This window comes from Canis aureus, chromosome 6, assembly GCF_053574225.1.
Source record: "Canis aureus isolate CA01 chromosome 6, VMU_Caureus_v.1.0, whole genome shotgun sequence".
NCBI classification, from domain to species: Eukaryota; Metazoa; Chordata; class Mammalia; order Carnivora; family Canidae; genus Canis; species Canis aureus.
The window spans coordinates 61,886,655-61,909,562 of record NC_135616.1 but is presented as its reverse complement, the minus strand read 5'-3'; the positions used below and the strand labels follow the sequence as shown (position 1 = coordinate 61,909,562).

Sequence of the window (22,908 nt, the reverse complement as noted above, 5' to 3'; positions counted from 1 at the left end):
TTGTCCTCTGTACCTTGTCACTGTCTCGGGACTTGCATTGACACGGATGGATCATCCTCTCCTTTCTTTCAGATGTGCTTGCGGTCAGTTGTTCCTTACTTATGTTTGTTCCCTCATAATCATTTAATATTTCTTTAAATCTCAGTAAAATATCCAATACCTAAGTGGTAATCAACCTACCGGAAACATTAGGAAGAGAACACCTTTATCATAAGCCCTTCCACAGCTTTTGGAAGAAGTGGGAAGCATTTTATATATATAATTCTTTTCCATGATCTATTCATTTATTTTTTCAGTCACTAAAACAATACGTTGTTAAATATGGCCACTGTATTGGAAACACTAAGCACTATAGGAAACGCTTGAGTAAAAGTATGTCTGAGCAGTTGAATAATTTCCAAACTATGAAAGGGACTTTCTGAAAGTTTAAGTAGCTGAAGTCAATCACATAATACAGTACCTTAAAGAAAATGCCTCTGTTGGCACCATCTAAATTTTCTAGGCATGCAGTGCCTCAGGAATATACATTTATGTCCTCATTTAAAATTGATGATCATTTACATTTGTTAACTATGCAGAGAATAATTTTCTGAAAATGGCTCAAAGAATGATCTTTTCTGGGACCCCTGGGTGGCTCAGCGGTTGACTGTATGCCTTTGGCTCAGGGCGTGATCCCAGGATCTGGGATCGAGTCCCACATCAGGCTCCTTGCATGAAGCCTGCTTCTCCCTCTGCCTAGGTCTCTGCCTCTCTCTCTCTCTCTTTCTGTCTCTCTCATAAATAAATAAAATCTTTTTAAATATTAAAAAAAAAGAATGTTCTTTTCCAATGAAAACAAAGTGTAGTAATCCTTTGGTGATAATATGGTAAAGTCAAGATTTTGTTTCTTTTTAGCATTACTTCACTTTGCTGAAGTACCACTGTACTGTGTATATGGTACATTGGTACATTTATGCTTTGTAGGTGATGTTTAAACTTCATATTTTTCAGTTCCTCCAGTCATTAGCCCCCATCCAAAAGAATATATCACTGCTGTGGATAAGCCCATCTCCTTACCATGTGAGGCAGATGGCCTCCCAGCACCTGACATTACCTGGCATAAAGATGGGCATGCAATTGTGGAATCAATCCGCCAGCGCATCCTCAGCTCTGGGGCTCTGCAAATAGCATTCGCTCAGCCTGGTGATGCTGGCCAGTATACGTGCATGGCAGCGAATGTGGCAGGATCAAGCAGCATGAGCACCAAGCTCACTGTCCATGGTAAGTTATTTAACATTAATTATTTCAGTTGGCTACATTTCCATGGCAAAGAGGAAAGACCACCAAGAAAACATATGATGAAAGTCAAAGCCATGTAAAACCAGCAATCCAAAGTGGTGTGTGTGTGTGTGTGTGTGTGTGTGTGTGTGTGTGGCGCGTGTAGGTATACTTACCCTTATTGTTGCTTGTAATGGAAGGCTCTGATTATTTGTGTGAGTGAAAGAAAGGATATGATTATGTGTGTGTGAGAAAAATATTAAGTGAGCCAAAATAATTCATGTGTTGCCAATAATCCCTCTATTAGTATTTATACTTTGGCTATAGATCCCACTTATGGGCTCCCATTTATGGGATCCATTTGTGCTTTGTGACTATTCTGCTCACTGCTCAAGTTGCAAATGATCTTCACTCAAAACCAATCTCCATATGAGCAGCATTATAAATACAGTATGAACCTAATGAGAGTTAGAAATCTATTCATTATTTTAAGGTAGCAAAATATTTACAAGTATAGTTTTGTAATGGAAAAAACTTTTTTTCTTTGTATTCCGACAACTAACAAAATATCTAAGGATCAGCATTGAAATATTTTAGTTGTTAATGTATATTTTAAGAGTAAAGATAAATACCTATTATTATTGGTGTGAGGACACAATAAGTAAATTAAACTCTTTCCAACTACTCTTTTCAGAGGTAACTCTGGTAATGATGGGTCTCTGCTTCTTCCTTTTTTAAAAAATTTGTGAAAGCTGTTTTTTATCTTCCAGGTGTGTTTGAATTTCCTACAACTTCATAAAGTGATGATTTCAAGCAAACACACTTTTAATTAAATAAATAAATAATGGCCCAAATTTTAAATCACCATTTATGGTTTTTTAAAATACTTTTCCTGGTTATACCTCCTTGCAATTCATATAATTGAACTAATCAATACATATCAGTTCTTTAGCTTCAAATAAATAAAACTCTTTCTCAAATTTGTAGAAATTTACCAAAATTGGCCATCTACTAAGCAACAAAGCATCAACAAAGCAATTATTAATATGATTTAAAAATAAGGCCACATTTCCTGCCCACAATGCAATAAAGCTAGAAACATGTAATAAACTTTAAATACCAAAACCCCAACCCCAGGTAAAGTTAAAAATACCATTTTAGTTAGCAAGTAGGTCAAAGAATATGTTTCATTTTCATACTATTTAAGAAAGAATAAAAATAAGGACACTACATATATCAAAATGTGTGGTGTGTGGGCCACAGTTAAAATCAAATCTAAAACCATAAACTTAAATTTTTCATTTTGAAAAAGAATGAAGTAAATGTACAAATTTTACAACTTTGTCACCACTAGTAAAATTGAAATATTAACCCCACAGTTAAAGGAGGTGATAAAAATACAGTATAAATTAATGTAAAATGTATCAAATATTTACAACATGCCATTCAGCAAAATAGATTTTTGTATTTTCCCTATTATCTGTGTTTGTGTGTATAATCATTCATATAAGATTTACTTACTCATATAATCAAAAAAATAATTTTTGCTGAACGTTACTTTTGTCCTGTCACTTTTCAAAATGTCATCAAAATTGATCTGTTTCTCACTGATATGTTTGAATAATTCCAAAAGTCATAGTTTTTGGAGGGAAGTGTATTTTTTACTTTTTGAGCAAAGTATTCTTAACCCTTTCAAGCCCTTTATTTAGAAGTAAGTAGTTTAGTTCCAAATCCACTACTAAAATAGTTGATCTTTCTCTATTGCCTGAATTCTGATCCAAAAAAATTTGAGGCATAGGAAGTATTTGTAGAGAGTTCTGAAATTACTAAAAACTTCCTCTGTGGCAGTATAAAGAAAGTTGAATAAATGTCTTGCCTTGGTTTTACTTGCATTTGTTATAACACATGAAATACTACAATAAATTTTTTTCCATAGCATTTTGTGATATTCAATTTGGGGTGTGTATTTCACAGTGTGTAAACTGGTGACTTTTATTAGTTTGTTCTCATAATAGGTCTGTGATACAAATCCAGTGATTGTACAACCATAAAACATTTTTGGATTTTGTTCTAAGTTTGTCTGTTTTACCTCACTGCAAGAAGTATAAGAAACTTAAGCAAAAGAAAGTGAGGAATCCAAATAAAATCTGAAGATTTCTAATCTAGTTCTATGTCATTTGTTTAGAAACTGATTGTAAATGTATTCAGCAAGTCCAAATCCAGTAGAGTTCTTGCTATAGGCATCTTTCATGTAATACAGATCAGTATCTTAATACATTTTTATTTTATGCTGTTTCCAGCAAAATTATCCTCAAAAGAGTCTTTGTGTCAGTTTTCAGTGTGAATAAGGATATTATTGAACTCAACATCCTGAATGACTATTTTTTTGAAACTTTTCTTAGTGCCTCCTAGAATTCAAAGTACAGATGTACACTACACGGTCAGTGAGAATTCACAAGCTCTTCTTCCATGCATGGCTGATGGAATCCCCACACCAGTAATTAACTGGAAAAAAGACAATGTTCTTTTAGCCAACTTGTTAGGAAAATATACTATTGAACCCTATGGAGAACTTATTCTGGAAAATGTTGTGGTAAGTTGAATAGCTATGTTAAGCAAGATTGGTAGTAATTTACCTTTTTACTTTTAGTAACTTAGCCTGGAAATATATTCTTTAATAATGAAAGAAAAATACTCTTACAAATTCAGGCCAAAAAATGAATTTTACACGTTTTGCTTTATGGCCCAGATCTAAGAATAATATTTAACAGATAGTAGGAACTCATAAAATGGCCTCCTTCTAAAATTATTTTATTTTTGTGGAAATCTGTTTATCAGGAAAAATTCTAAGTGCCTCTGTTGCATGCTTGTAACCATGTATGGGGATGATTAGAAGAGTGGAGATACAAGAATGTTTGATGTGTTATTAAGCAAATATGAAGAGCAGTTTTTGTATTCTTTTCAGGATTTTGAATGACCTTTTCTAATTATTGACAAGGAAACTGAAGTCTTAGAGATATATCCAAGCTAAGGTTTTTGAATATTCTCCGGTGGTACTTATGCAGTCTACAGAATAGTAGCTATCAGAAGCATCTCAGTTTTCCAGTGGTAGCCCACTTGAGGAAGAATCTGTATGCATACTACATGACTTTTTTAAAAATTTACTGTGTTTTGTGTGCTTGGCACCAAATAAGAAACATTATTAAAATGTGAATCACTTTCAGAGCTTTTGTGTAGATGTTATTCCTATTCATTGCCCTTCAAAATACCAAAACTTCATTACAAAATCTTTGTGGAATTAAATTGGAAAAAGTTAAAGAGTAAAATTGATTACATTCACTTTATAGTATAATTTCAGCCATTAGCCAGACTCCTGGGATTATCAGGTCAATAACCCTAGTAATAGGCTGTGTGAGTAGGCCCTAACTCAACCACAAGTGCCAGCAAAAATTGTATTTATTCAAATCTAACTTTCCATTGGTTGTAAAATGTGCCATTATTTTATGTACCTCTAAGAAAGAAAAAAATATAGTTAAGTAAACTAGAGAAGATTGTCAGTTTCTAAGTTGTATTCCAGTTTCAGGGATATTAAAAGTTTAAAATATGAATTTTAGAATTGATAAAATAAGGATAAATTTGTTTAAGCTAGTAAATATCTTTAGTGGGATGACCCCCAGGCTCAGGAATGTTGAATTTGGGCCCTCAGTTACACTTATAGACCTGAAAGAATTAAATGAGAAAGAAAAGTTAGACTTTTAGTGCAACAATGACTCTGATGTGTTTTTAAAAAATAACAATAAAGTAGGTTATAAATATCACATGAAAGACACAAGTAATAAGTAGAAATCTATGTGTGAATAGTATGTACAATCCAGATTTCTTAAGTCCTTCACTTTCATAAAATCCTTGATGTTAAGCTTAAATTGTCATAACCTGAGAATTTAAGAACCCTGAGTGATACGGAGGTGGGGAGACTTTTGCAGAGAATGTGATTTATTCCTGTTTGCCCTTTAAAAAAAAAAAAAGTAAGCAACCAACTAAGTTTAGATTATATCTACTACTAGTGTTTGCAATTTTTATGCTGGATTTCCAATCAATTCTTTTAATGTTTCAATGCAAAAAAAAATATATTCTTAAACTTTTAAAAGAGAAGGAAAAGCCTGTGGTGGGACTTAATGCACTTAGAAGCATTCAATCATTAATTCAACAAATATTTATTGAATACCTTCCGTGTGTCCAGCACTGTTTTATGCACTAGTAACACATAAGGGAACAAAAGACTCAAAGATCCATGCCTTCATGCAGTTTATTTCTAGAGGAGGGAGATAGACAATATAATAATAACAACAACAACAATAATAATAAACAATGTATACAACAAGTCAGAAGAAAATAAGTGGTATGAAAAATTTTTAAAAAAAAACGGTAAAGGGGATCTGATTTGGAGGGATACCGGTTACATTTTTTAATAAGATAGTCAAGGTAAATCTCCTTTGAAAAGGGAACATTTGAGTAAAACTTAAAGGAAGGGAGTTAGCCAAGCAAATATATGGGGGAAGACCATACCAGGCAGGTAAAACTGGGATGTTCCTCTCTCAGATATCTAGAGGAAAGAACTTAAGGTGGGAACACACCTAATACATTGGAGGAAGAGGAGACCAGTAAAAGCAAAGAAAAAAAAGAACAAAAGAGAGAAAAGTGAGAGAAAAATGGAGGCCAAATCATGCAGTGTCTTGTAGATTATAACAATTTTGCTCTTTACTCTGAATAAAATCAGAATCCTTTGCAGGTTTTGAGCCTGGGAGCAGTGTTATCTGCCTTACATTTTTGCAATACTACATTGACTATTAAAATGAGCAGAGGCAAAAGTAGAAGCAGAAAGACCTGTTGGGAAGATGGTTTGGAGTTCGAGGAGAGATTAGGGATGGGAAGTGGCTGGATTCTGCATTTCCTAGCTAGATTGCCCCTAGAGTGTGAAAAAGAAGAGAGTACAGATGACTTAGATGCCTGAGACAAAAGAGATTAACAACTGGAAGGACAAAATAGCCAATCAACTCAGATGGTAAAGGCCACAGATTAAACAAAACAGGAATGCTGAAAGGGAAATTGGGGGTTCAGTTTTGGACATGAGTTCAAGATGTCTTTGGGGCATACAAGCAAGAGGTGAAATGGGAAGTTCAGTGTAATTAGAGTTTGGAAGAAAGATCTGGGCTGCAGATACTGGTATGCATCGGCATATAGATAATATTTAAAGTCACGAGACTCGATGACATCACTAACCCTCTTGCATGCCAACATCAAGACGTTAATGTTGAAGGGAAGCCAGAAAAAAGAGATGGAAATGGAGCAACCAGTGAGGTAAGAAGGAAACTAGGAAAAGGGGTAGCCTGCAAGCCAAGGGAAGACATGGTTTCAAAGAGACAGGGGGGTGTCAAATGCTGCCATGCCTGTACATCTAATGAGATGAGTGCCAAGACTGGCGATTGCATTTAGCAAGTGAAACTTCAGAACTGCAGGTAGTAATACCCACACCCTTTCCCATTTCCTTTGATAATTTTGGTGGTCTTTGGTGCCACATTTCCAAGAGAGCCAGCTATGCTGTCAAGATGCTACCAACCTTTGAAATGATTTGTTCTTTATCTGTATATTGCAGAGCTGCAGTACACTTGATGTTTAATAAACTTTAGGACTTTTGTAAAGTTTTTTGTTTTCTGAGATCTTATTACTATAAAATGCTATAGTTCTGTAGGGCTTTTGTTTCAATTCCTATACATTTTAAATTATGTTATTGCAAAAGCTAGCCAAATGGTTCAGACTAAAAGATGGAAATTTAAACTGTCTTTAAATAAGAATGCTCCTTTGGGAACTAAGCTATGCAACTTTATGTATTTTGTGTAATATGATGTAAGATTATGTAATTTTAAATATTATGATTTCTTTTTTTTATTTAAGCTGGAGGATGCTGGCACCTATACCTGTGTTGCTAACAATGCTGCAGGTGAAGATACACACATGGTCAGCCTGACCGTACATGTTCTCCCCACTTTTACTGAACTTCCTGGAGATGTGTCATTAAATAAAGGAGAACAGCTACGATTAAGTTGTAAAGCCACTGGGATTCCATTGCCCAAGTTAACATGGACCTTCAATAACAATATTATCCCAGGTTGGTAATTTAATTCTTACGTAAATAAATATACCCATAAAGAACTCTAAACCAATCTCCATTTCCTTTAGCTCTGGGAATTGTTTGAAAAGTCACATGAAGAGATGGAGCATCTAGGTGGCTCAGTCAGTTGAGTGTCGGACTCTTGGTTTTAGCTTAGGTCATGATCTTAGGGTTGTGGGATCAAGCCCTGTATCAGACTCCACACCCAGCAGGGAGTTGGCTTAAGATATTCTCTCTCTTCTTCTCCCTCCTCTTCTGCCCTTCCCCTTGCTCTCTCTCTCTCTCTCTCTCAAATAAATAAAATCTAAAAAAAAAAAAAAAAAGAAGAAAAGTGAAGTTGCATGAAGTTGATTACTTTAAGTTCTGTAAAATATGTACCTTTGCCTAGATTTTACCCTATGCCCACTATATATGTTCTTTTTTTTTTTCATTCTTTTGAAGAGTAAGTTAATCACAGGACCACATATGATATGATATTAGTAGACTTTTTTACCAAAAAATAATCTCCCTCTCCCAGGAGAAGATGATATTGTATGCACAGTTACGTAAACATCTCCTCCATGGACCTCCTTTATCACTAATAACTAGATTAAAGTGACTACTGTTGGAGTCCTAAAGATTCACCTAATTTTACAGAGGAGAGCTCTGCTTCTCACTGTATGAATTAACTCATATCTATTAACCTCTCTTATAATGTAAATCAATTATAGAGAAACATTTTAGTCACTGTGTGTACTACATATTGAAGTAATGCCTGGAACCCAGAAGCACTCATTTCTGGGAGAACAAGTATCTCTTTATTTGTTAGACTTTGTTATTAGCACAAATATGTTATCAGTTAATAAGTTGTCATATCCCAAAATTGAATTCTGAAATACTGCACTATTAGCATTTAATAAATATGTCTTCCCTAGAAAAGAATAAGCTTAAATCTTTCTATTATAAAGATCTATATTAATGACTGAAATTCATCAACTGTATTACCTTAATATTAATATTATACCTCAGTAAGGAAAAATAAAGTCTAAAAAAATCTAATCAGTACTGTTTTCTGATGGTGTAATAACTAATTCAGCTATTTAAATTTTTAAAGCTTGATTTTGCACTTAATATTCAACAGTATGAAATCTTTTGAAATAATTCAAATGGAGGAAAGCAAGCAAAGTAAAAATACCTAACATAATTAGGTGTTTGCTGATCTAATCAGAATCTTATTGAGTATAAGTTGCTTGAGGATTAGCATGTTTACCTTAAATTCTATTCCAAATATTATAACTACCTTTATAAATATTTATATCATCACCATTTATGGAGAAGTTAAATTATTACAAATTTAATCATGTTGTCATTATTACCTAGCTAGCATATGTTTTCATGATTTCCCCTCTGACCTGCCAAGTCAGTTGAATTACAACTGAAAAGGTTTTTATGTTTTTGAGGTAAATTGTGGTGGTGAAATAAATGAAATGGAAAATGTCAGATGTCTGAATGAAAGATTTTTGAAACCCAGAGAGACCACGAGCCAGATTTAGGCAACACTTTGAGATGAAAGGTGTACTTTAAATCTAAAATAATTTTAAAAGATGTTTGTTTTCATCTTCTTTTCCTGTTCCTTCTGCTGTTTTTCATTCTTCAAACAAGTCTCTAGAGACAGCAAATAGCTTAGGGGAAGAAATCTGTGAAAAAGGCTCTCTTCTCCAATGTCATGATGAGATCTCTAGTTTAGCTGCTGACCAACTCATAAATCCAACCTGCAAAATATTGAGCTGTTGTGATTATTTTCCTAAGTTACTGAGAGGCATTTGTGTCGTTTCCTGACTTGTTTCTTTCAGCCCACTTTGACAGTGTTAATGGACACAGTGAACTTGTTATTGAAAGAGTGTCAAAAGAGGATTCAGGTACTTATGTGTGCACTGCAGAGAACAGCGTTGGTTTTGTGAAGGCAATTGGATTTGTTTATGTGAAAGGTAGGTAAACATGCTCTATCTTTATCATTTATTCATAATGAATAGTTTGCATTTTGCTTCCTTATTATGTAGTTATACACTATAACTTCAGTTTATTAATCCATCTAGTCCTGTTTCACAGATGCGCAAATTCATAAGATAAAAAATTATCAACAGTCAACTCAAAAAAAGGTAAGCAAAGAAATCATTTGGTACAAAACAGAATCATCTGCTTAGATTATTGAAACTAACCAAATTATCTGGTTGATTTTTTTTTATTTTTTTTCATTTTTTTTTAAATTTTATTTATTTATGATAGGCACACAGTGAGAGAGAGAGAGAGGCAGAGACATAGGCAGAGGGAGAAGCAGGCTCCATGCACTGGGAGCCCGACGTGGGATTCGATCCCGGGTCTCCAGGATCGCGCCCTGGGCCAAAGGCAGGCGCCAAACCGCTGCGCCACCCAGGGATCCCTAACCAAATTATCTGGTTGATTAGCATGAGCAGTTGATTCTGAAAATCCATGGGGTTCAAAAGTGGCTTTTCCCTTCCTCACTAAAATTATCTTTCTAAATAGGTCAAAATCACAAGGAAATTATCAGAGCTTCCTTTTACTTATAATTATCCATTGTTATTTCCCAGAACCTCCAGTCTTCAAAGGTGATTACCCTTCTAACTGGATTGAACCACTTGGTGGTAATGCAATCTTGAATTGTGAGGTGAAAGGAGATCCTGCCCCAACCATTCAATGGAGCAGAAAGGGGATGGATATTGAAATTAACCACAGAATCCGTCAACTGGTCAATGGTTCCCTGGCCATTTATGGCACTGTAGTAAGTTACACTGAAATTTTTGGTGGGCACTTTAATTGCCACAATTAATGCCTCTCTATAGGTGCCATGAATGGGAAAAGTTTCTGTTGCATTTCTAATTAAATCATAAAATCTGAATCAATGGGTTTTTATAAACAACTGACACAGTGTTCAAACTGATTATTTTTAGCTTTTTCAAAGAAACACAAGCAACAAAATAATGTTGCTGCTTTGTTCACAATGATTGATCCTATTATTATTTAGCATCATTAGATAACTTCCTCAAATCTGTATTAGATCAAAGAAATTAAAGAATTATAAACACAGTTACAGATAAATTATAAGGTTAGGTTTCATCACTGAGCTGATAACCCTAATAAGGCTTTCCAAAAGCTTCAGCAATTCAGAAAATGAGTGTTGCTTTAAGTTATTCTAATTTTGGAGTCAAGTGAATGAGATATTTTATCTAAAAATTTCTCAACTAGACTACAGATGGATAATTTTTAATGCATTGTTGAATTAATTGAAATAATAATTAAAATATAATATTTAATCACCTGATCCAATGAACCACTCTTAGTCTTTCTCCTGGGTTTTATTTCAGCATTGGATGTTGTTCCTTGTCCTTTCAATTTTGCAATGATTTCTATCTTTAACTGCTACAACACTAGTGAAATTTAGATTTCATTACCACCTTCTCCCTTTCCTCTACACAAGTTTTACTACTTCTAAAGTCCTTGGTACTTCTTCTAATACCACTAATGTTAATACTAATTTTTTTCACCATAAAATTTCGGATTCTTAAATATTTACCTCCAACTCTGAAACTCTTCCAAGTTCCATTTACAGTTTCTTATTGAAATTTCTATCTGGGTAATACATTGACACCCCCAATCAAACATCTGTCTTCCTTCTCCCACCCTGCTCTACTTCCTGCAGTTCAGTTCTCCTTTATTGACTTAATGTTTTTATTAACAAATTCTCATATTCACCAGACTTTTAGCAAAATCTGTGACTCTAATTAGTCATCAAATCTAAACTCATATATTATTTTTATACCACATATGTATAAATTTGTGACTTATATTCTGTGATTCATCATTAAGTTAGTTTTTCACTTTCTCACTTGAAGTGCACACTCCCTAGAGACCCCTCTTAATTTTTTTTAGTAATCCCCATTAGAAAAGTCTCAATATTTGTTCCTTTGTCCTCATTATTTTAATGCTTTTTGAGGTATCTGGAAGAATAGACGTGCCTGAATGGCTCAGATGATTAAGTGTCTAACTCTTGATTTTGGCTCAGGTTGTGATCTCAGAGTTGGGAGATCAAGCCCAACATTGCGCTCCATGCTGAGCATGGAATCTGCCTAAGATTCTCTCTCTCTCTCTCTCTCTCTCTCTCTCTCTCTCTGCCTCTCCCTCTCTTTCCCTCTCTTTTTGGATTAAAAAAAAAGATATCTGGAAGAATAGCATAGGCAGTTTTCTTTAGTGAGGTTATTTTCGGTAGATTACAAAAAATGTTATTTTTGCTTCAGTTTCCTAGCAATTATTATTCTCAGAGAACAATAATAGACTATTTTGGAAACATTTAGGCTGGCAATTTTTTCTTGTTTTTAAACCTACTTATGGTGTTAAATATATGTAGTTTTATCTATTTCTATGATAATCTCTTCTCAAAAATGGAATTTTATATTAACCTCGTAGTGAAAAAGTTTTTTGCCCTGCTCTATAGGCACACATTTTAATAAGACACTGCTTATTTCCATAGAATGAAGATGCTGGTGATTATACATGTGTAGCTACCAATGACGCTGGGGTGGTGGAGCGCAGCATGAGTCTGACCCTGCAGAGTAAGCTGCTTATTAAACTCTATGTAAACACCCAATTTAAGGAATGTTGCCTAATAAAGAATGTCCATCTTCTTTAACTTTATAGCAAGTATATTATCAGCAGTCTTCAGAATTATGCAATTTAGTTTTCTGCTGCTGATAGAGCGATTTGTTATCAAGCAAAAGATTGATACAGTTTTGAATAGATATTTTTTCTATTTTATCTAACACATGCAGTTCACGATTGCAATTGCTTGGTGGCAGAGCTTTCTTTTGGTTTGAAAAATATTCAGTCAAATACCCTTCATGTAGTTCACCATGGATCTCATACTTTTACAAAAATGTCATTTTGTGGGACTTTAAACATATATATTAAAAGTAAAGACTAATATCAATGAATTTGAAAGTTCTCTAGGTTGATTGCTATCAATCTTCAGCGAAATAATTATGTATTCTGATAGTAGGACTATCATGCTCATTATGAAGCCCCTCAGTGTAAGCCATTAAAAGGATAGTCTCCAGAACCACTTCAGGATTGACCTGAGGGTAGCATCATTGGGTTGGGAACTTAAGTGAATAAACTTCTTCTGTGAATAGGCTCAGTATTTAGTGAGATAAAATTATGTTTTCTTCATTCACTATCAAGAGATGCTGCAGACAAGTATTTACTAACAGTTATTTGCTAAATAAACTACTATTATCTAAGACTTTAACTTTTTAAAATCTTTTTCAGACCTTAGCATTTAATAGTAGATACTTTGTAAAAATCCAAGACAGTGTTTTCCCCTAGCTCTATTGAGGTATACTAGGTAAATAAAACTGTGTATATTTAAAATGTACAGTGTGGAAATTATATATATATATATATATATATATATATATATATATATATATATACACACACACACACACACACACACACTGTGAAATGATTGCACCAATCAAGTTTATTAACACATCCATCACTTCACAGTTACCATTTTTTGGTTTTGATTGTTTTGGTAAGAACACTGAAGATCTACTCACTTTATAAATTCGAGGATACAGTGCAATGTTGTTAACTATAGTCATCATGCTATACCTTAGAACCTTGGAACTTATTCATTTCTAAGTGAAAGTTTGTGTCCTTTGATCCACATCACTCATTTCCCCCAATCTACTCTGTTTCTGTGAATTCAACTCTTTTTTAAAGATTTCACATATAAATGATACCATATACTATTTATCTATGTCTGGTTTACCATAATGCCCTCCAGGTCCATTCATGCTGTTGCAAATGGCAGGATTTCCTTCTTTTTATTGCTGGATAATATTCCATTATATATATATATATATATATATATAATGGAATATATATAAAGAAAATGATTCTCATTTCTTCTCATTTTCTTTATCCATTCGTCCATCACGAGAACTTAGGTTGTTTCCATATCTTGCTAAGATGATGTTTTATAAAGTACATCGCCTTGTAGGATGTTATTAGGAAAAAACTAGAGTTCCATGGTCAAACAAGTCTGAAAAAGAATCAATTAAACAAAGTTCATTCATTTATCAAATATATAAAAAACATCTACTATATGCCAAGCCCTGCTTAGTTGCCAGGTTTCTTTATTGCAGATATTTCCTAAAATGTTAACATGTTAATTGTTATAATTCAGCAAGAGAAGGGTATAATATGCTACATTTCCCAAATAAATGTTTTTTCCATGAAACCTTCCTCCCCGCTTTGTTGAGTAAATGTAGGTAGGGCATCACAATGATTAATCTCTCCTGGAAGAGTGTTCCACTGATCTGGTTTATGAAAGGCTTCATTAGATTAGCTTATTTACATGTACCAACAATAAGTTGATTTAAATAAGTGAGGCATATAAAAAATACAAAATATAATTTGTTTAAAATTAAAGCACCAGAAGCAATGTTTTCATTTAGAGAAAGTACTCATATTTAACTGATCATTATGTGACTGATAGAATTAATTCAACCATGAAAGATATACATATGGAATTCTATTGTTGAGTTAATTTATAGCCTTATGGGCAATCGGAAATGTTCAAATACGGCATTGAAATTAAGATTCTGAGTTTTATTTGACATTTTCTTTGACCATAATAGCAGGAGCAGAAGAGCTCATTTAGTCATTATGTTATCATTTAGTGTTGAGTGATTAATCTGAGGCATTTAATTTATTCAGCAGCAGTTTATTGAACTCATAACATAATCTGAACACTGGGAGATAAATAAAAGCCCCAGTCCTGAAAGTTTCTAGAGTAAGGTTAACATAAACATCAAGTAAGAAGGTAATTGTGTAGGATGATATGGGCATATACATGAATAATGCATTAATGATACTCACTGAGACATTCAAACCTCATATGAAATAATTACTTTTGTAAAAGACAACATGTCAGTAATAACTCCACATAAAACGCTCGCATATTAATGTCACAATAAAACACATTTTACTTCCACTTTTGTTTTATGTTCTATTATTCTCCCTATACTTCTCCATCTAAAATGGAGCCGTCACCCTGAATTATGTGACATTTATTACCTCTCATTGAGCAAATCATTCAACCCCACTATATCACAACCTTCACCCTTCAAGAATATACAACCTCCTCTTTGCTCACCTATTCGAATGTGAAGTCTTCTGATTAAATAAATGTTTAAAACCTTGTATGCTGCTGCTCTCTGGGGGAAATCATCCTTTCAAAGCTAAATCTGTCTCCATGCTATTTCCTTCTCTCCAAGTAGCTTCCCTTCTCCTATACATAATCTTACCCATTTTTGAAAATCTAGTTCAAGCTTCTTCTTCCCCATGAAGTCTTTCATATTCTATATTTCTTGACACTGTAGGCCAGCATAAACTTTCTGCCAGCAGCTGTATACATTTACACTTTTTCTGACTTACTTGAGCAGCTATAATCTACTATAATAATCTACTATAAAACTATTAACTTCTCCCTCTTTCTTGAAACCCCTTCCTATGATTGCCAGGGTACCATTCTCTCTTGATTTTCTTTCTACCTCATTCTTAATGATTCTTGAATATCTTCCTTTTCCTCTCTATTTTCAATGAATGCCTCTGTTGATCTATTAAGCCACTACTGTCTATGCTTCCATGTTACCACATATTTACCTATTCTGTACTAAATACTGTTCTTCCTATTCCATTACTAAATCCTATAACTACATTATAGCTAAGTAATTATAGTCACTCACCTGTCTTATCAGTGGACTGTGAAGTCCTTGAGACTATAATAAGTTATATCTATTATCTCTGTACACTCAGCATCTAACACAATGCCTGGAAAATAGTAGGCTCGCAATACATGTTTATTGAATACATGAATTACGACCAGTAATGAAAGAAAAAGTGAATAATGACTCTTCATCAAAAAATGATGTAAGGGATACCATGTAAACACAGACAAAAACAATGATAACAACAATAGTACTAATAATATCATGTGCTTCCCCTGTAAAAGAGCTAGGCTTACATCATCTTAGTGGAGTATTAACAAGAATTTTCTGAAGGACACAAAGCTCAGAGAGGGCCTACAGAACAGAAGCAGAGTTTGAATCTAGAAAGTATGACTGCAGAGCATATACTATAGACTAATCTGCTTAGGGGGTTAAAATTTTGGACATTTAGTGAGTAAAACAGAGCTATGAAAAGTTTATCGATGACAATGGCAACCTTAGTAGTTGAGAAATAGTGTTCTATAAACAAATCCACCCATTTTTTTCCAAAATAATGTTACTATATAATATTGATAAAAAATGTTAATATAACTTAGTAAAAACTAAGAAATGCCATCTTCTTTTTTCTGTAGGTCCTCCCATTATCACCCTTGAGCCAGTAGAAACTGTTATTAATGCCGGTGGCAAAGTCATATTGAATTGTCAGGCAACTGGAGAGCCTTATCCAACCATTACATGGTCCCGTCAAGGGCACTCTATCCCCTGGGATGACCGAGTTAATGTGCTGTCCAACAACTCATTACATATTGCTGCTGCTCAGAAAGAAGATACGTCTGAATATGAATGTGTTGCTCGAAACCTGATGGGTTCTGTCCTTGTCAGAGTGCCAGTCACAGTCCAGGGTGAGTGTGATCAGAGGGATATTTACATAAAATAGCACCTGGAGGTAGTATTACCCTGGCTGGCTCAGTTGGAAGAGCATGCCACTCCATCTCAGGGCTGTGAGTTTAAGCCCCGCACTGAGTGTAGAGATCACAAAAATAAATAAACTTTAAAAATAAATAAATAGATAAATAGCACCTCGGGCAAACCAAATCATAAAAATTATTAGACATCTTAGTCCAAGTCTCCTTTATCTCTAAGATGCTTCTAGATTGTGGAGCTAGAACAAAAATCCCATAATTTACAGACTGGAGGGAATAAAACAATACAGATTAAAGCAGTAAAATACCATGCTAACAATTCAAAATCCTGGACTGATGTATTGATTCAAAACTAAGTCAAATTTATTATCAGAAATTGATGCATTTATTTTTCTTTAAAAAATGACATATCCAAAAGGTAAACAGTATTTGAACTTCTTGGTCTCTCACTCTTCTAGCAGCCATGTTCACATGAGTCAGGATCAGAGCTGGGAAGAAACTATAGCTAACTATTTGAAATTCTTCTTTCCTGTATAGATTTTAATTTTAACATAAAAGAGAGCATCCATAAGCAATTTCTCAGCAATTATAGATTCAGCTTTAGACCTGGTGCACAAATGAAAATCAATTTATGTTTTGTTGTTCACAAACACAAAGTCCAATGTTTTATTTGCAGTACATGGTGGATATTCCCAGTGGTCTTCATGGAGATCCTGCAGTGTCACCTGTGGAAAAGGCATCCAGAAGAGAAGTCGTCTGTGCAACAACCCCTTTCCAGCCAATGGTGGGAAACCTTGCCAAGGGTCAGATTCAGAAACCCGAAACTGTCAACGTAAGCTGTGTCCAGGTACACCTCTTTATTCAACAGATAGGCACATGTTCAATAGATACTCACTTCTGTTCCCTAACTATGGATTGCCTCAGTATTAATGCTTTAAATTGAAAAGTATCCAACAGTGTAATGTTTCACCTTTGTGTAGTGGATGGTGGCTGGTCAGAATGGAACCCTTGGGAAGAATGCACAAGGAGTTGTGGACGTGGCAACCGAACCAGGACCAGAACTTGCAATAATCCATCAGCTCAATATGGTGGGCGGCCATGTGAAGGAAATGCAGTAGAAATCATCATGTGCAACATTAGGCCTTGTCCAGGTGAGAATACACTGATTGGCAAAACTTGGCTATTTTTAAGTCCTAGAAAGGGGTTATAATTACTTTTTCTTCTTTGTTATAAAAAGATCTTGTGGCCTCTACCCTGGAATATATTCATTCTCTGTGTTCTTCTGTCTCATTGATAAAGTTATGAAAGGTATGACATTAATCAATGTTAAGGAAAATCCCTGATTTAATTGAACATCTTTATGTTACACAAACTGTGGTGTATTTTGAATCATGTAGAGAAAATAAAGTGTTTACAAATTTTAGAAGTAATAAGGATCTTAACATCTAGTGCAGCCATTCATTTTCAGGTAAGAAAAATGAAGTCTAGGGTATTTAAAGACTTTTCTAGAAACACACAATTAGTGAGGACTAAGATAATATAATAGCATCTATTCACTAAACACCTGTCATGTTCTAGGAACTATGTTAGGTGCTTTATGTACATGTGGTTTTTTACTTTGTAAAGCAACCCTACAACATAGGTATTTTAGGGCTTTTTTCAGATTAAAGTGACAGAAACCAAAATTAAATAAGCTTAAGCTGGGATGTCTGGATGGCTCAGCATTTGAACGTCTGTCTTTGGCTCAGGGCATGTTCCTGGGATCTGGGATCAAGTCCCACATCAGCCTCCTTGCAGGAAGCCTGTTTTCTCCCTCTGTCTGTGTTTCTGCCTCTCTCTCCCTGTGTATGTGTCTCTAATGAATAAATAAAATATTTTTTTAAAATAAGCTTAAATAGAAGATTCTACTATCAGGTATGATTGAATTCAAGGATTTGGCCAGTGTTTTTACTAGCATGTTTTCTATCTCTCATCTCTGCTTTCCTCACTTTGGCTTTATTGTCCATTAACCTCTTTCCATGCAGTGGAAAAAAAATTACTGCTGACAGCTACTGACTCACTTAGAATCTAACACCTCAGAAAAAAGGGTCTTGCCCTCTCTCTCTCAGAATTCCTACCAACCTCTGAAAAGGAGACCTCATTGATTTTTTGGGGGTCCCATGCTCACCTCTGAACTCAACTAAGTCCAGATACTTGAATAAGTGGCTTGAGCTACCTACCCGCAGTGTGTCAAGAGGGGCAGAGCTCCTTGTTAGACAGCCGAGAGAAATCATATGGAATAGAAGAGTGTCTGGCCATTCATTAATTAATTCATGTATTAATTCATTTATCCAGTAAATATTTATTGAGCACCAACTCTGTGCTCAAAGTATTGTTTTAATTGCTCCAGTTAGAATGATAGATAATATCATTCAGACATTGATAAGCATACTGAACAAACTCAAAGAGTTGCAGTGATAGAGCATAACTAGATGAGACACCTTAGCTGAGATGGTTTGAAAAAAAGGGAAAGGGGATGCTGACAAACCAAAATGAAATAGTTATCCACTACATTGGATATCATATCCTATTGTATAATTGAGGAAACCAAGATTCAGAAAATATATGATAATTAATTCACTGACCGTTACATAGCTAATAAAAAGTGAATCAAGGATTTGAATCCAAGTCTATCTGATTGCTAAGCCTCTTTGCTTAGGTCCTAGCTGTCTTGATTTGTAGTTCAGAACTTATATTACATTACAAAAGTAAAATACTGTTGTGAAATCTTAAACAAAAATAAACCAAAGACAAAAATATTCTTTTAATCTTAAAAAAATTAGAAAGCTAATTATAATAGAATAATACATGAAATTTAAAAAGGCCAGAATACCTGATTAGAGCAATCTTTGTGCAGATTGTTAGTTATATCAATATAAGGAAAAGCAAAAATGATATCTATGGATGTCCTAAAATAAAAGCTTTTTTCTCTTCATATTGAGTAACTATTGGTTTACTGGTATTTTACTCAACTGTTCTACTGGTTTACTATTTTTGAGACTTCCTCTAGTTATTCCCCAGTCCCTAAATTAATTGAACTTAACTATTGTTTTGGCAAAGTGTCAGTGGTATCCTGGAGCCAACAAATGAAAACATGTATCTCTTTCTGTTTGAAAGTTTAGTGACATCATATTGCTAGCTGGGCATAGACTATAGTGGAAGCGTTTATGCCATGATGCTACAAATCAGTTTATCTCCCTATTTTCTGAGAGGTGGTTGTTAAGTATTTTTCATCAGACCACTTTAAAATGGCAGGTAGCCATTTTAAAATAGAAAGATAGTCTTTCTCATCCAGGGGGTATGTCAGAATCTTAGAGATTGAAGGGCTTTTCTTTTTATATATTGTTGATATTTCATTGATGATTTTTTTAATCTATGTTCATGAGAGTTTTTGATCCATAATTTTTCTTTTCTTGTAATGTCTTTGTCTGATTTTGCTATTAGGGAAATGCTGGCCTCATAGAATAAGTTAGAAAGTAATCTTTCTGCTTCTGTCTTCTCAGAGGGATGGTAAAGAATTGGTATAATGTCTTCCTTAAATGTTTAGGAAAATTCAGCAGTGAACCCATTTGAAATAGTGCTTTCCATTTGGCATGGTTATTAATTTTGATTCACTGTCTTTAAGAGATACAGACAGGTTTATTCAGATGTCTACTTCTTGTGCAAGTTTTGGCAAATTGTGTCTTTCAAAGAACTGGTCCATTTCATCCAGGTTATCAAATTTAAGCATAGACTGTTTATAGTATTCCTTTATTACCCTTTTAATATTCACAGGATTCATAGCGATGTCCCCTCTTTCATGTCTGATACTAGTAATTTGTGTTCTCAGTCTCTCTTTTTTCTTCCTCTGGTTAGATCCTTATTGACTTTATTGATATTTTCAAAGAGGCAGCTTTTGATTTCATTGATGTTATCTATTGGCTTCCTTTTTTCAATTTCACTGATTTCTGTTCTAATTCTTTTTTTTTTTTTTCCTTCTGACTACTTTGGATTTAACTTTCTCTTCTTTTTCTGGTTTCCCGAGGTAGAAACTTAGGTAATTGATTTAGATCTTTCTTTTCTAATAAATGCACTGAGTGCTATAAATTTCCCTCCTAGCACTGCTTTTGCTGCATCCCACAAATTTTGAGAAGTTATGCTTTCATCTTTACTTAGTTCAAAATATTTTTAATTTCTTGAGATTTCTTTGATCTATGTATCATTTTGAAGTGTGTTGTTTAATCTCCACATAGATGAGGGTTTTCTAGTTATTTTTCTGTTATTATCTTAATTCCACTGTGGTCTGAGAGCAGATATTAAATTATGTCTATTCTTTTAAAATTTTAAAGATGTATTTTATGACCTAGGATGTGTTCTGTCTGGGTGAATGTTGCAGATGAACTTGTGAAGGTGTATTCTGCTGTAGTTTGATGGAATAGTCTGTAAATGTCAATTATATCCACTTGATCAATGGTGGTGTTGAGTTCAACAATTTCCTTACTGGTTTTCTTCCCGCTACATCTGTGCATTTGTGATAGAGGAGTGTCAAAGTCTCTATCATAGTGAATTCATGTATTTTTTTGTAGTTCTATTAGCTTTTGCTTCACAGAGTTTTACTCTTTTTAGTAAGAATTTATTTTTAATACTGTCAAACTTATAGAAAACTTGCAGGAATAGTACAAAGAACTCCTGCATGCCCTCACTCAGATTCACCAATCATGTGTATTTAACTAAATCAAGGTCATTATCTTTCATAATCACAGTTCAATTATCAAAATCAAGAATTTGACTTTAATGCAATACTGTTACTAATCCCACTGCCTAATCCACAATCCACATTCACATCTTGTGACTTATCCCAGTAATGCTTTTATAAGTCCTTTTTTCCCATTCTAAATTCGATCTAGGAACACACTTGCATGTCTTTGTCATTTCTGTTTGGCTGCTCATAACTGGAACAATTCCTTAGTTTCTTTTGACTTTTCTGATCTTGATATTTTCTTAACTGTACAGGCCAATCATTTGCACAAGAGTTTTCAGTTTGGATTTGTCTGCTATTTCCTCACAATTAGCTTCAGGTTTTGCATTTTGGCAGAAACATGACAGAAATTATTTCATGTCCTTCTCAGTACATCATATCAGAAGGCACATAATATCAGTTTGTCCCAAACTGGTAATGCTAACTTTTTTCACTTGTTTAAAGTGGTGAATACCACTCTAGAGTTAGTATTTTTACCTTTGTAATTAGTAAGTATTTTGTAGGGAAACTTTCAGACTACATAAACATCTTGTTTCTTTCAATCTTTCACTCATTAGTTTTAGCATCTATTTAAGATTCTTGCTTAAATCAACTATTTCCATATTTTAACTACACCAGATCTTCTACATTTATTATTAGCTTCATATTGTAAGGAAGAACTTTCTCTTATCTTTTTAAATTTATATCAGTTAAGATTCAGGTATTATTTCATTCAATAGTTTATTACACACCACTACTATTATTTATTGTGATGTTCTGTTGTCCTAGATTTGGCTAGTGGAGAGCCCTTTAGGCTAGCTTCAGGATCCTCTTGGCTTGTACCCATAATTCCTTGAATACTTTCTTACTTTCTGGTGCAAATTGATACTTTAGGCTTATATTATACTTTCCTTGCCACAGTTAGAAGAGTATTTTTTAACTGCCAGTCCTCCCCCTAAAAAAGATTGTTATCATCCAGAGTGGGCCATTCTGCTGCAATTTTAGAGTCATTGTCATAAAAATATATTTATAATATACCTAATATATGTATAATATATATACATATTATAATATATATGTATACAGATATTTTAAAGAATGAGCATTTTTAAAAGTGTCTTTCTGGCAGTTCAGAATTTTGAGTGGAGAATGGTTTTACTTTGGAAAACAGTATAGATTGTCCTCAAAAAATTAAAAATAGAATTAGCATATGATCCAATAATTCCATTCCTGCATATTTACCCAAGAAAAATGAAAACACTATTTCAAAAAGATATATGCACCTCTGTGTTTATTGCAGCATTATTTATAATAACCAAGATGTAGAAGCAACCTGTGCCCGTTAATAGATTAATGGATTAGGAAGATGTGGTGTGTAAGTGTGTGTGTGTATTATGTGGCCATAAAAAGGGATGAGAGTCTGCCATTTGCAAAACATGAATGGTCCTAGAGGATAGTATGCTAAATGAAATAAGTCAGACTAAGAAAGATAAATACTGTATGGTTGCACTCATATGTGGAATCTGGGGGAAAAACGAATAAACAAAAAGTAGAATCAGACCTATAAATACAGAGAATAAATTGATGTCTGCCAGAAGGAAGGAGGTTGGGGGGATGAAAAAAAATAGCTGAAGGAGAGTTGGAGATACAGGCTTACAGTTTTAAAATAAAAGTCACAGAAATAAAAGGTACAACATAAGGAATATAGTCAGTAATATTGTAATAGTGTTGTATGGTGACAGAATGATAGCTGCCTTTGTGGTGAGCATAGCATAATATATAAATTTGTTGAATCACTATGATGTATGCCTAAAACTAATGTAACATTATATGTCAACCATACTGAAATAAAGTTTTGAAAAAGAATGGCTGTACTCGCTCATAGCTCACATATGTGTAGTACTTACTGTGTGTCCTGCTCTATTCCAAGCATTTTTCATCTATCAACTCATTATTCTTCACCCTAATCCTAATAAAATAGGTTCTTTTATTATCTGCATATTGTAGATGATA

The 22,908-nt window shown here is 34.0% G+C and overlaps 1 protein-coding gene across 4 annotated transcripts in view; it reads left to right on the top strand.

The window, feature by feature from the left end:
- The window catches only part of HMCN1 (hemicentin 1), a 464,969-nt gene that overhangs the window by 402,529 nt on the left and 39,532 nt on the right, over nt 1-22,908 (top strand). For all 4 annotated transcript variants that reach the window (XM_077901922.1, XM_077901921.1, XM_077901924.1 and 1 more), the window contains 9 exons: nt 991-1,260; nt 3,660-3,850; nt 7,210-7,423; nt 9,259-9,393; nt 10,015-10,205; nt 11,952-12,033; nt 15,849-16,118; nt 16,816-16,986; nt 17,120-17,290. In XM_077901922.1, the coding sequence (XP_077758048.1) occupies nt 991-1,260; nt 3,660-3,850; nt 7,210-7,423; nt 9,259-9,393; nt 10,015-10,205; nt 11,952-12,033; nt 15,849-16,118; nt 16,816-16,986; nt 17,120-17,290 (1,695 nt within the window). The remainder of the gene's footprint in view (nt 1-990; nt 1,261-3,659; nt 3,851-7,209; nt 7,424-9,258; nt 9,394-10,014; nt 10,206-11,951; nt 12,034-15,848; nt 16,119-16,815; nt 16,987-17,119; nt 17,291-22,908) is intronic.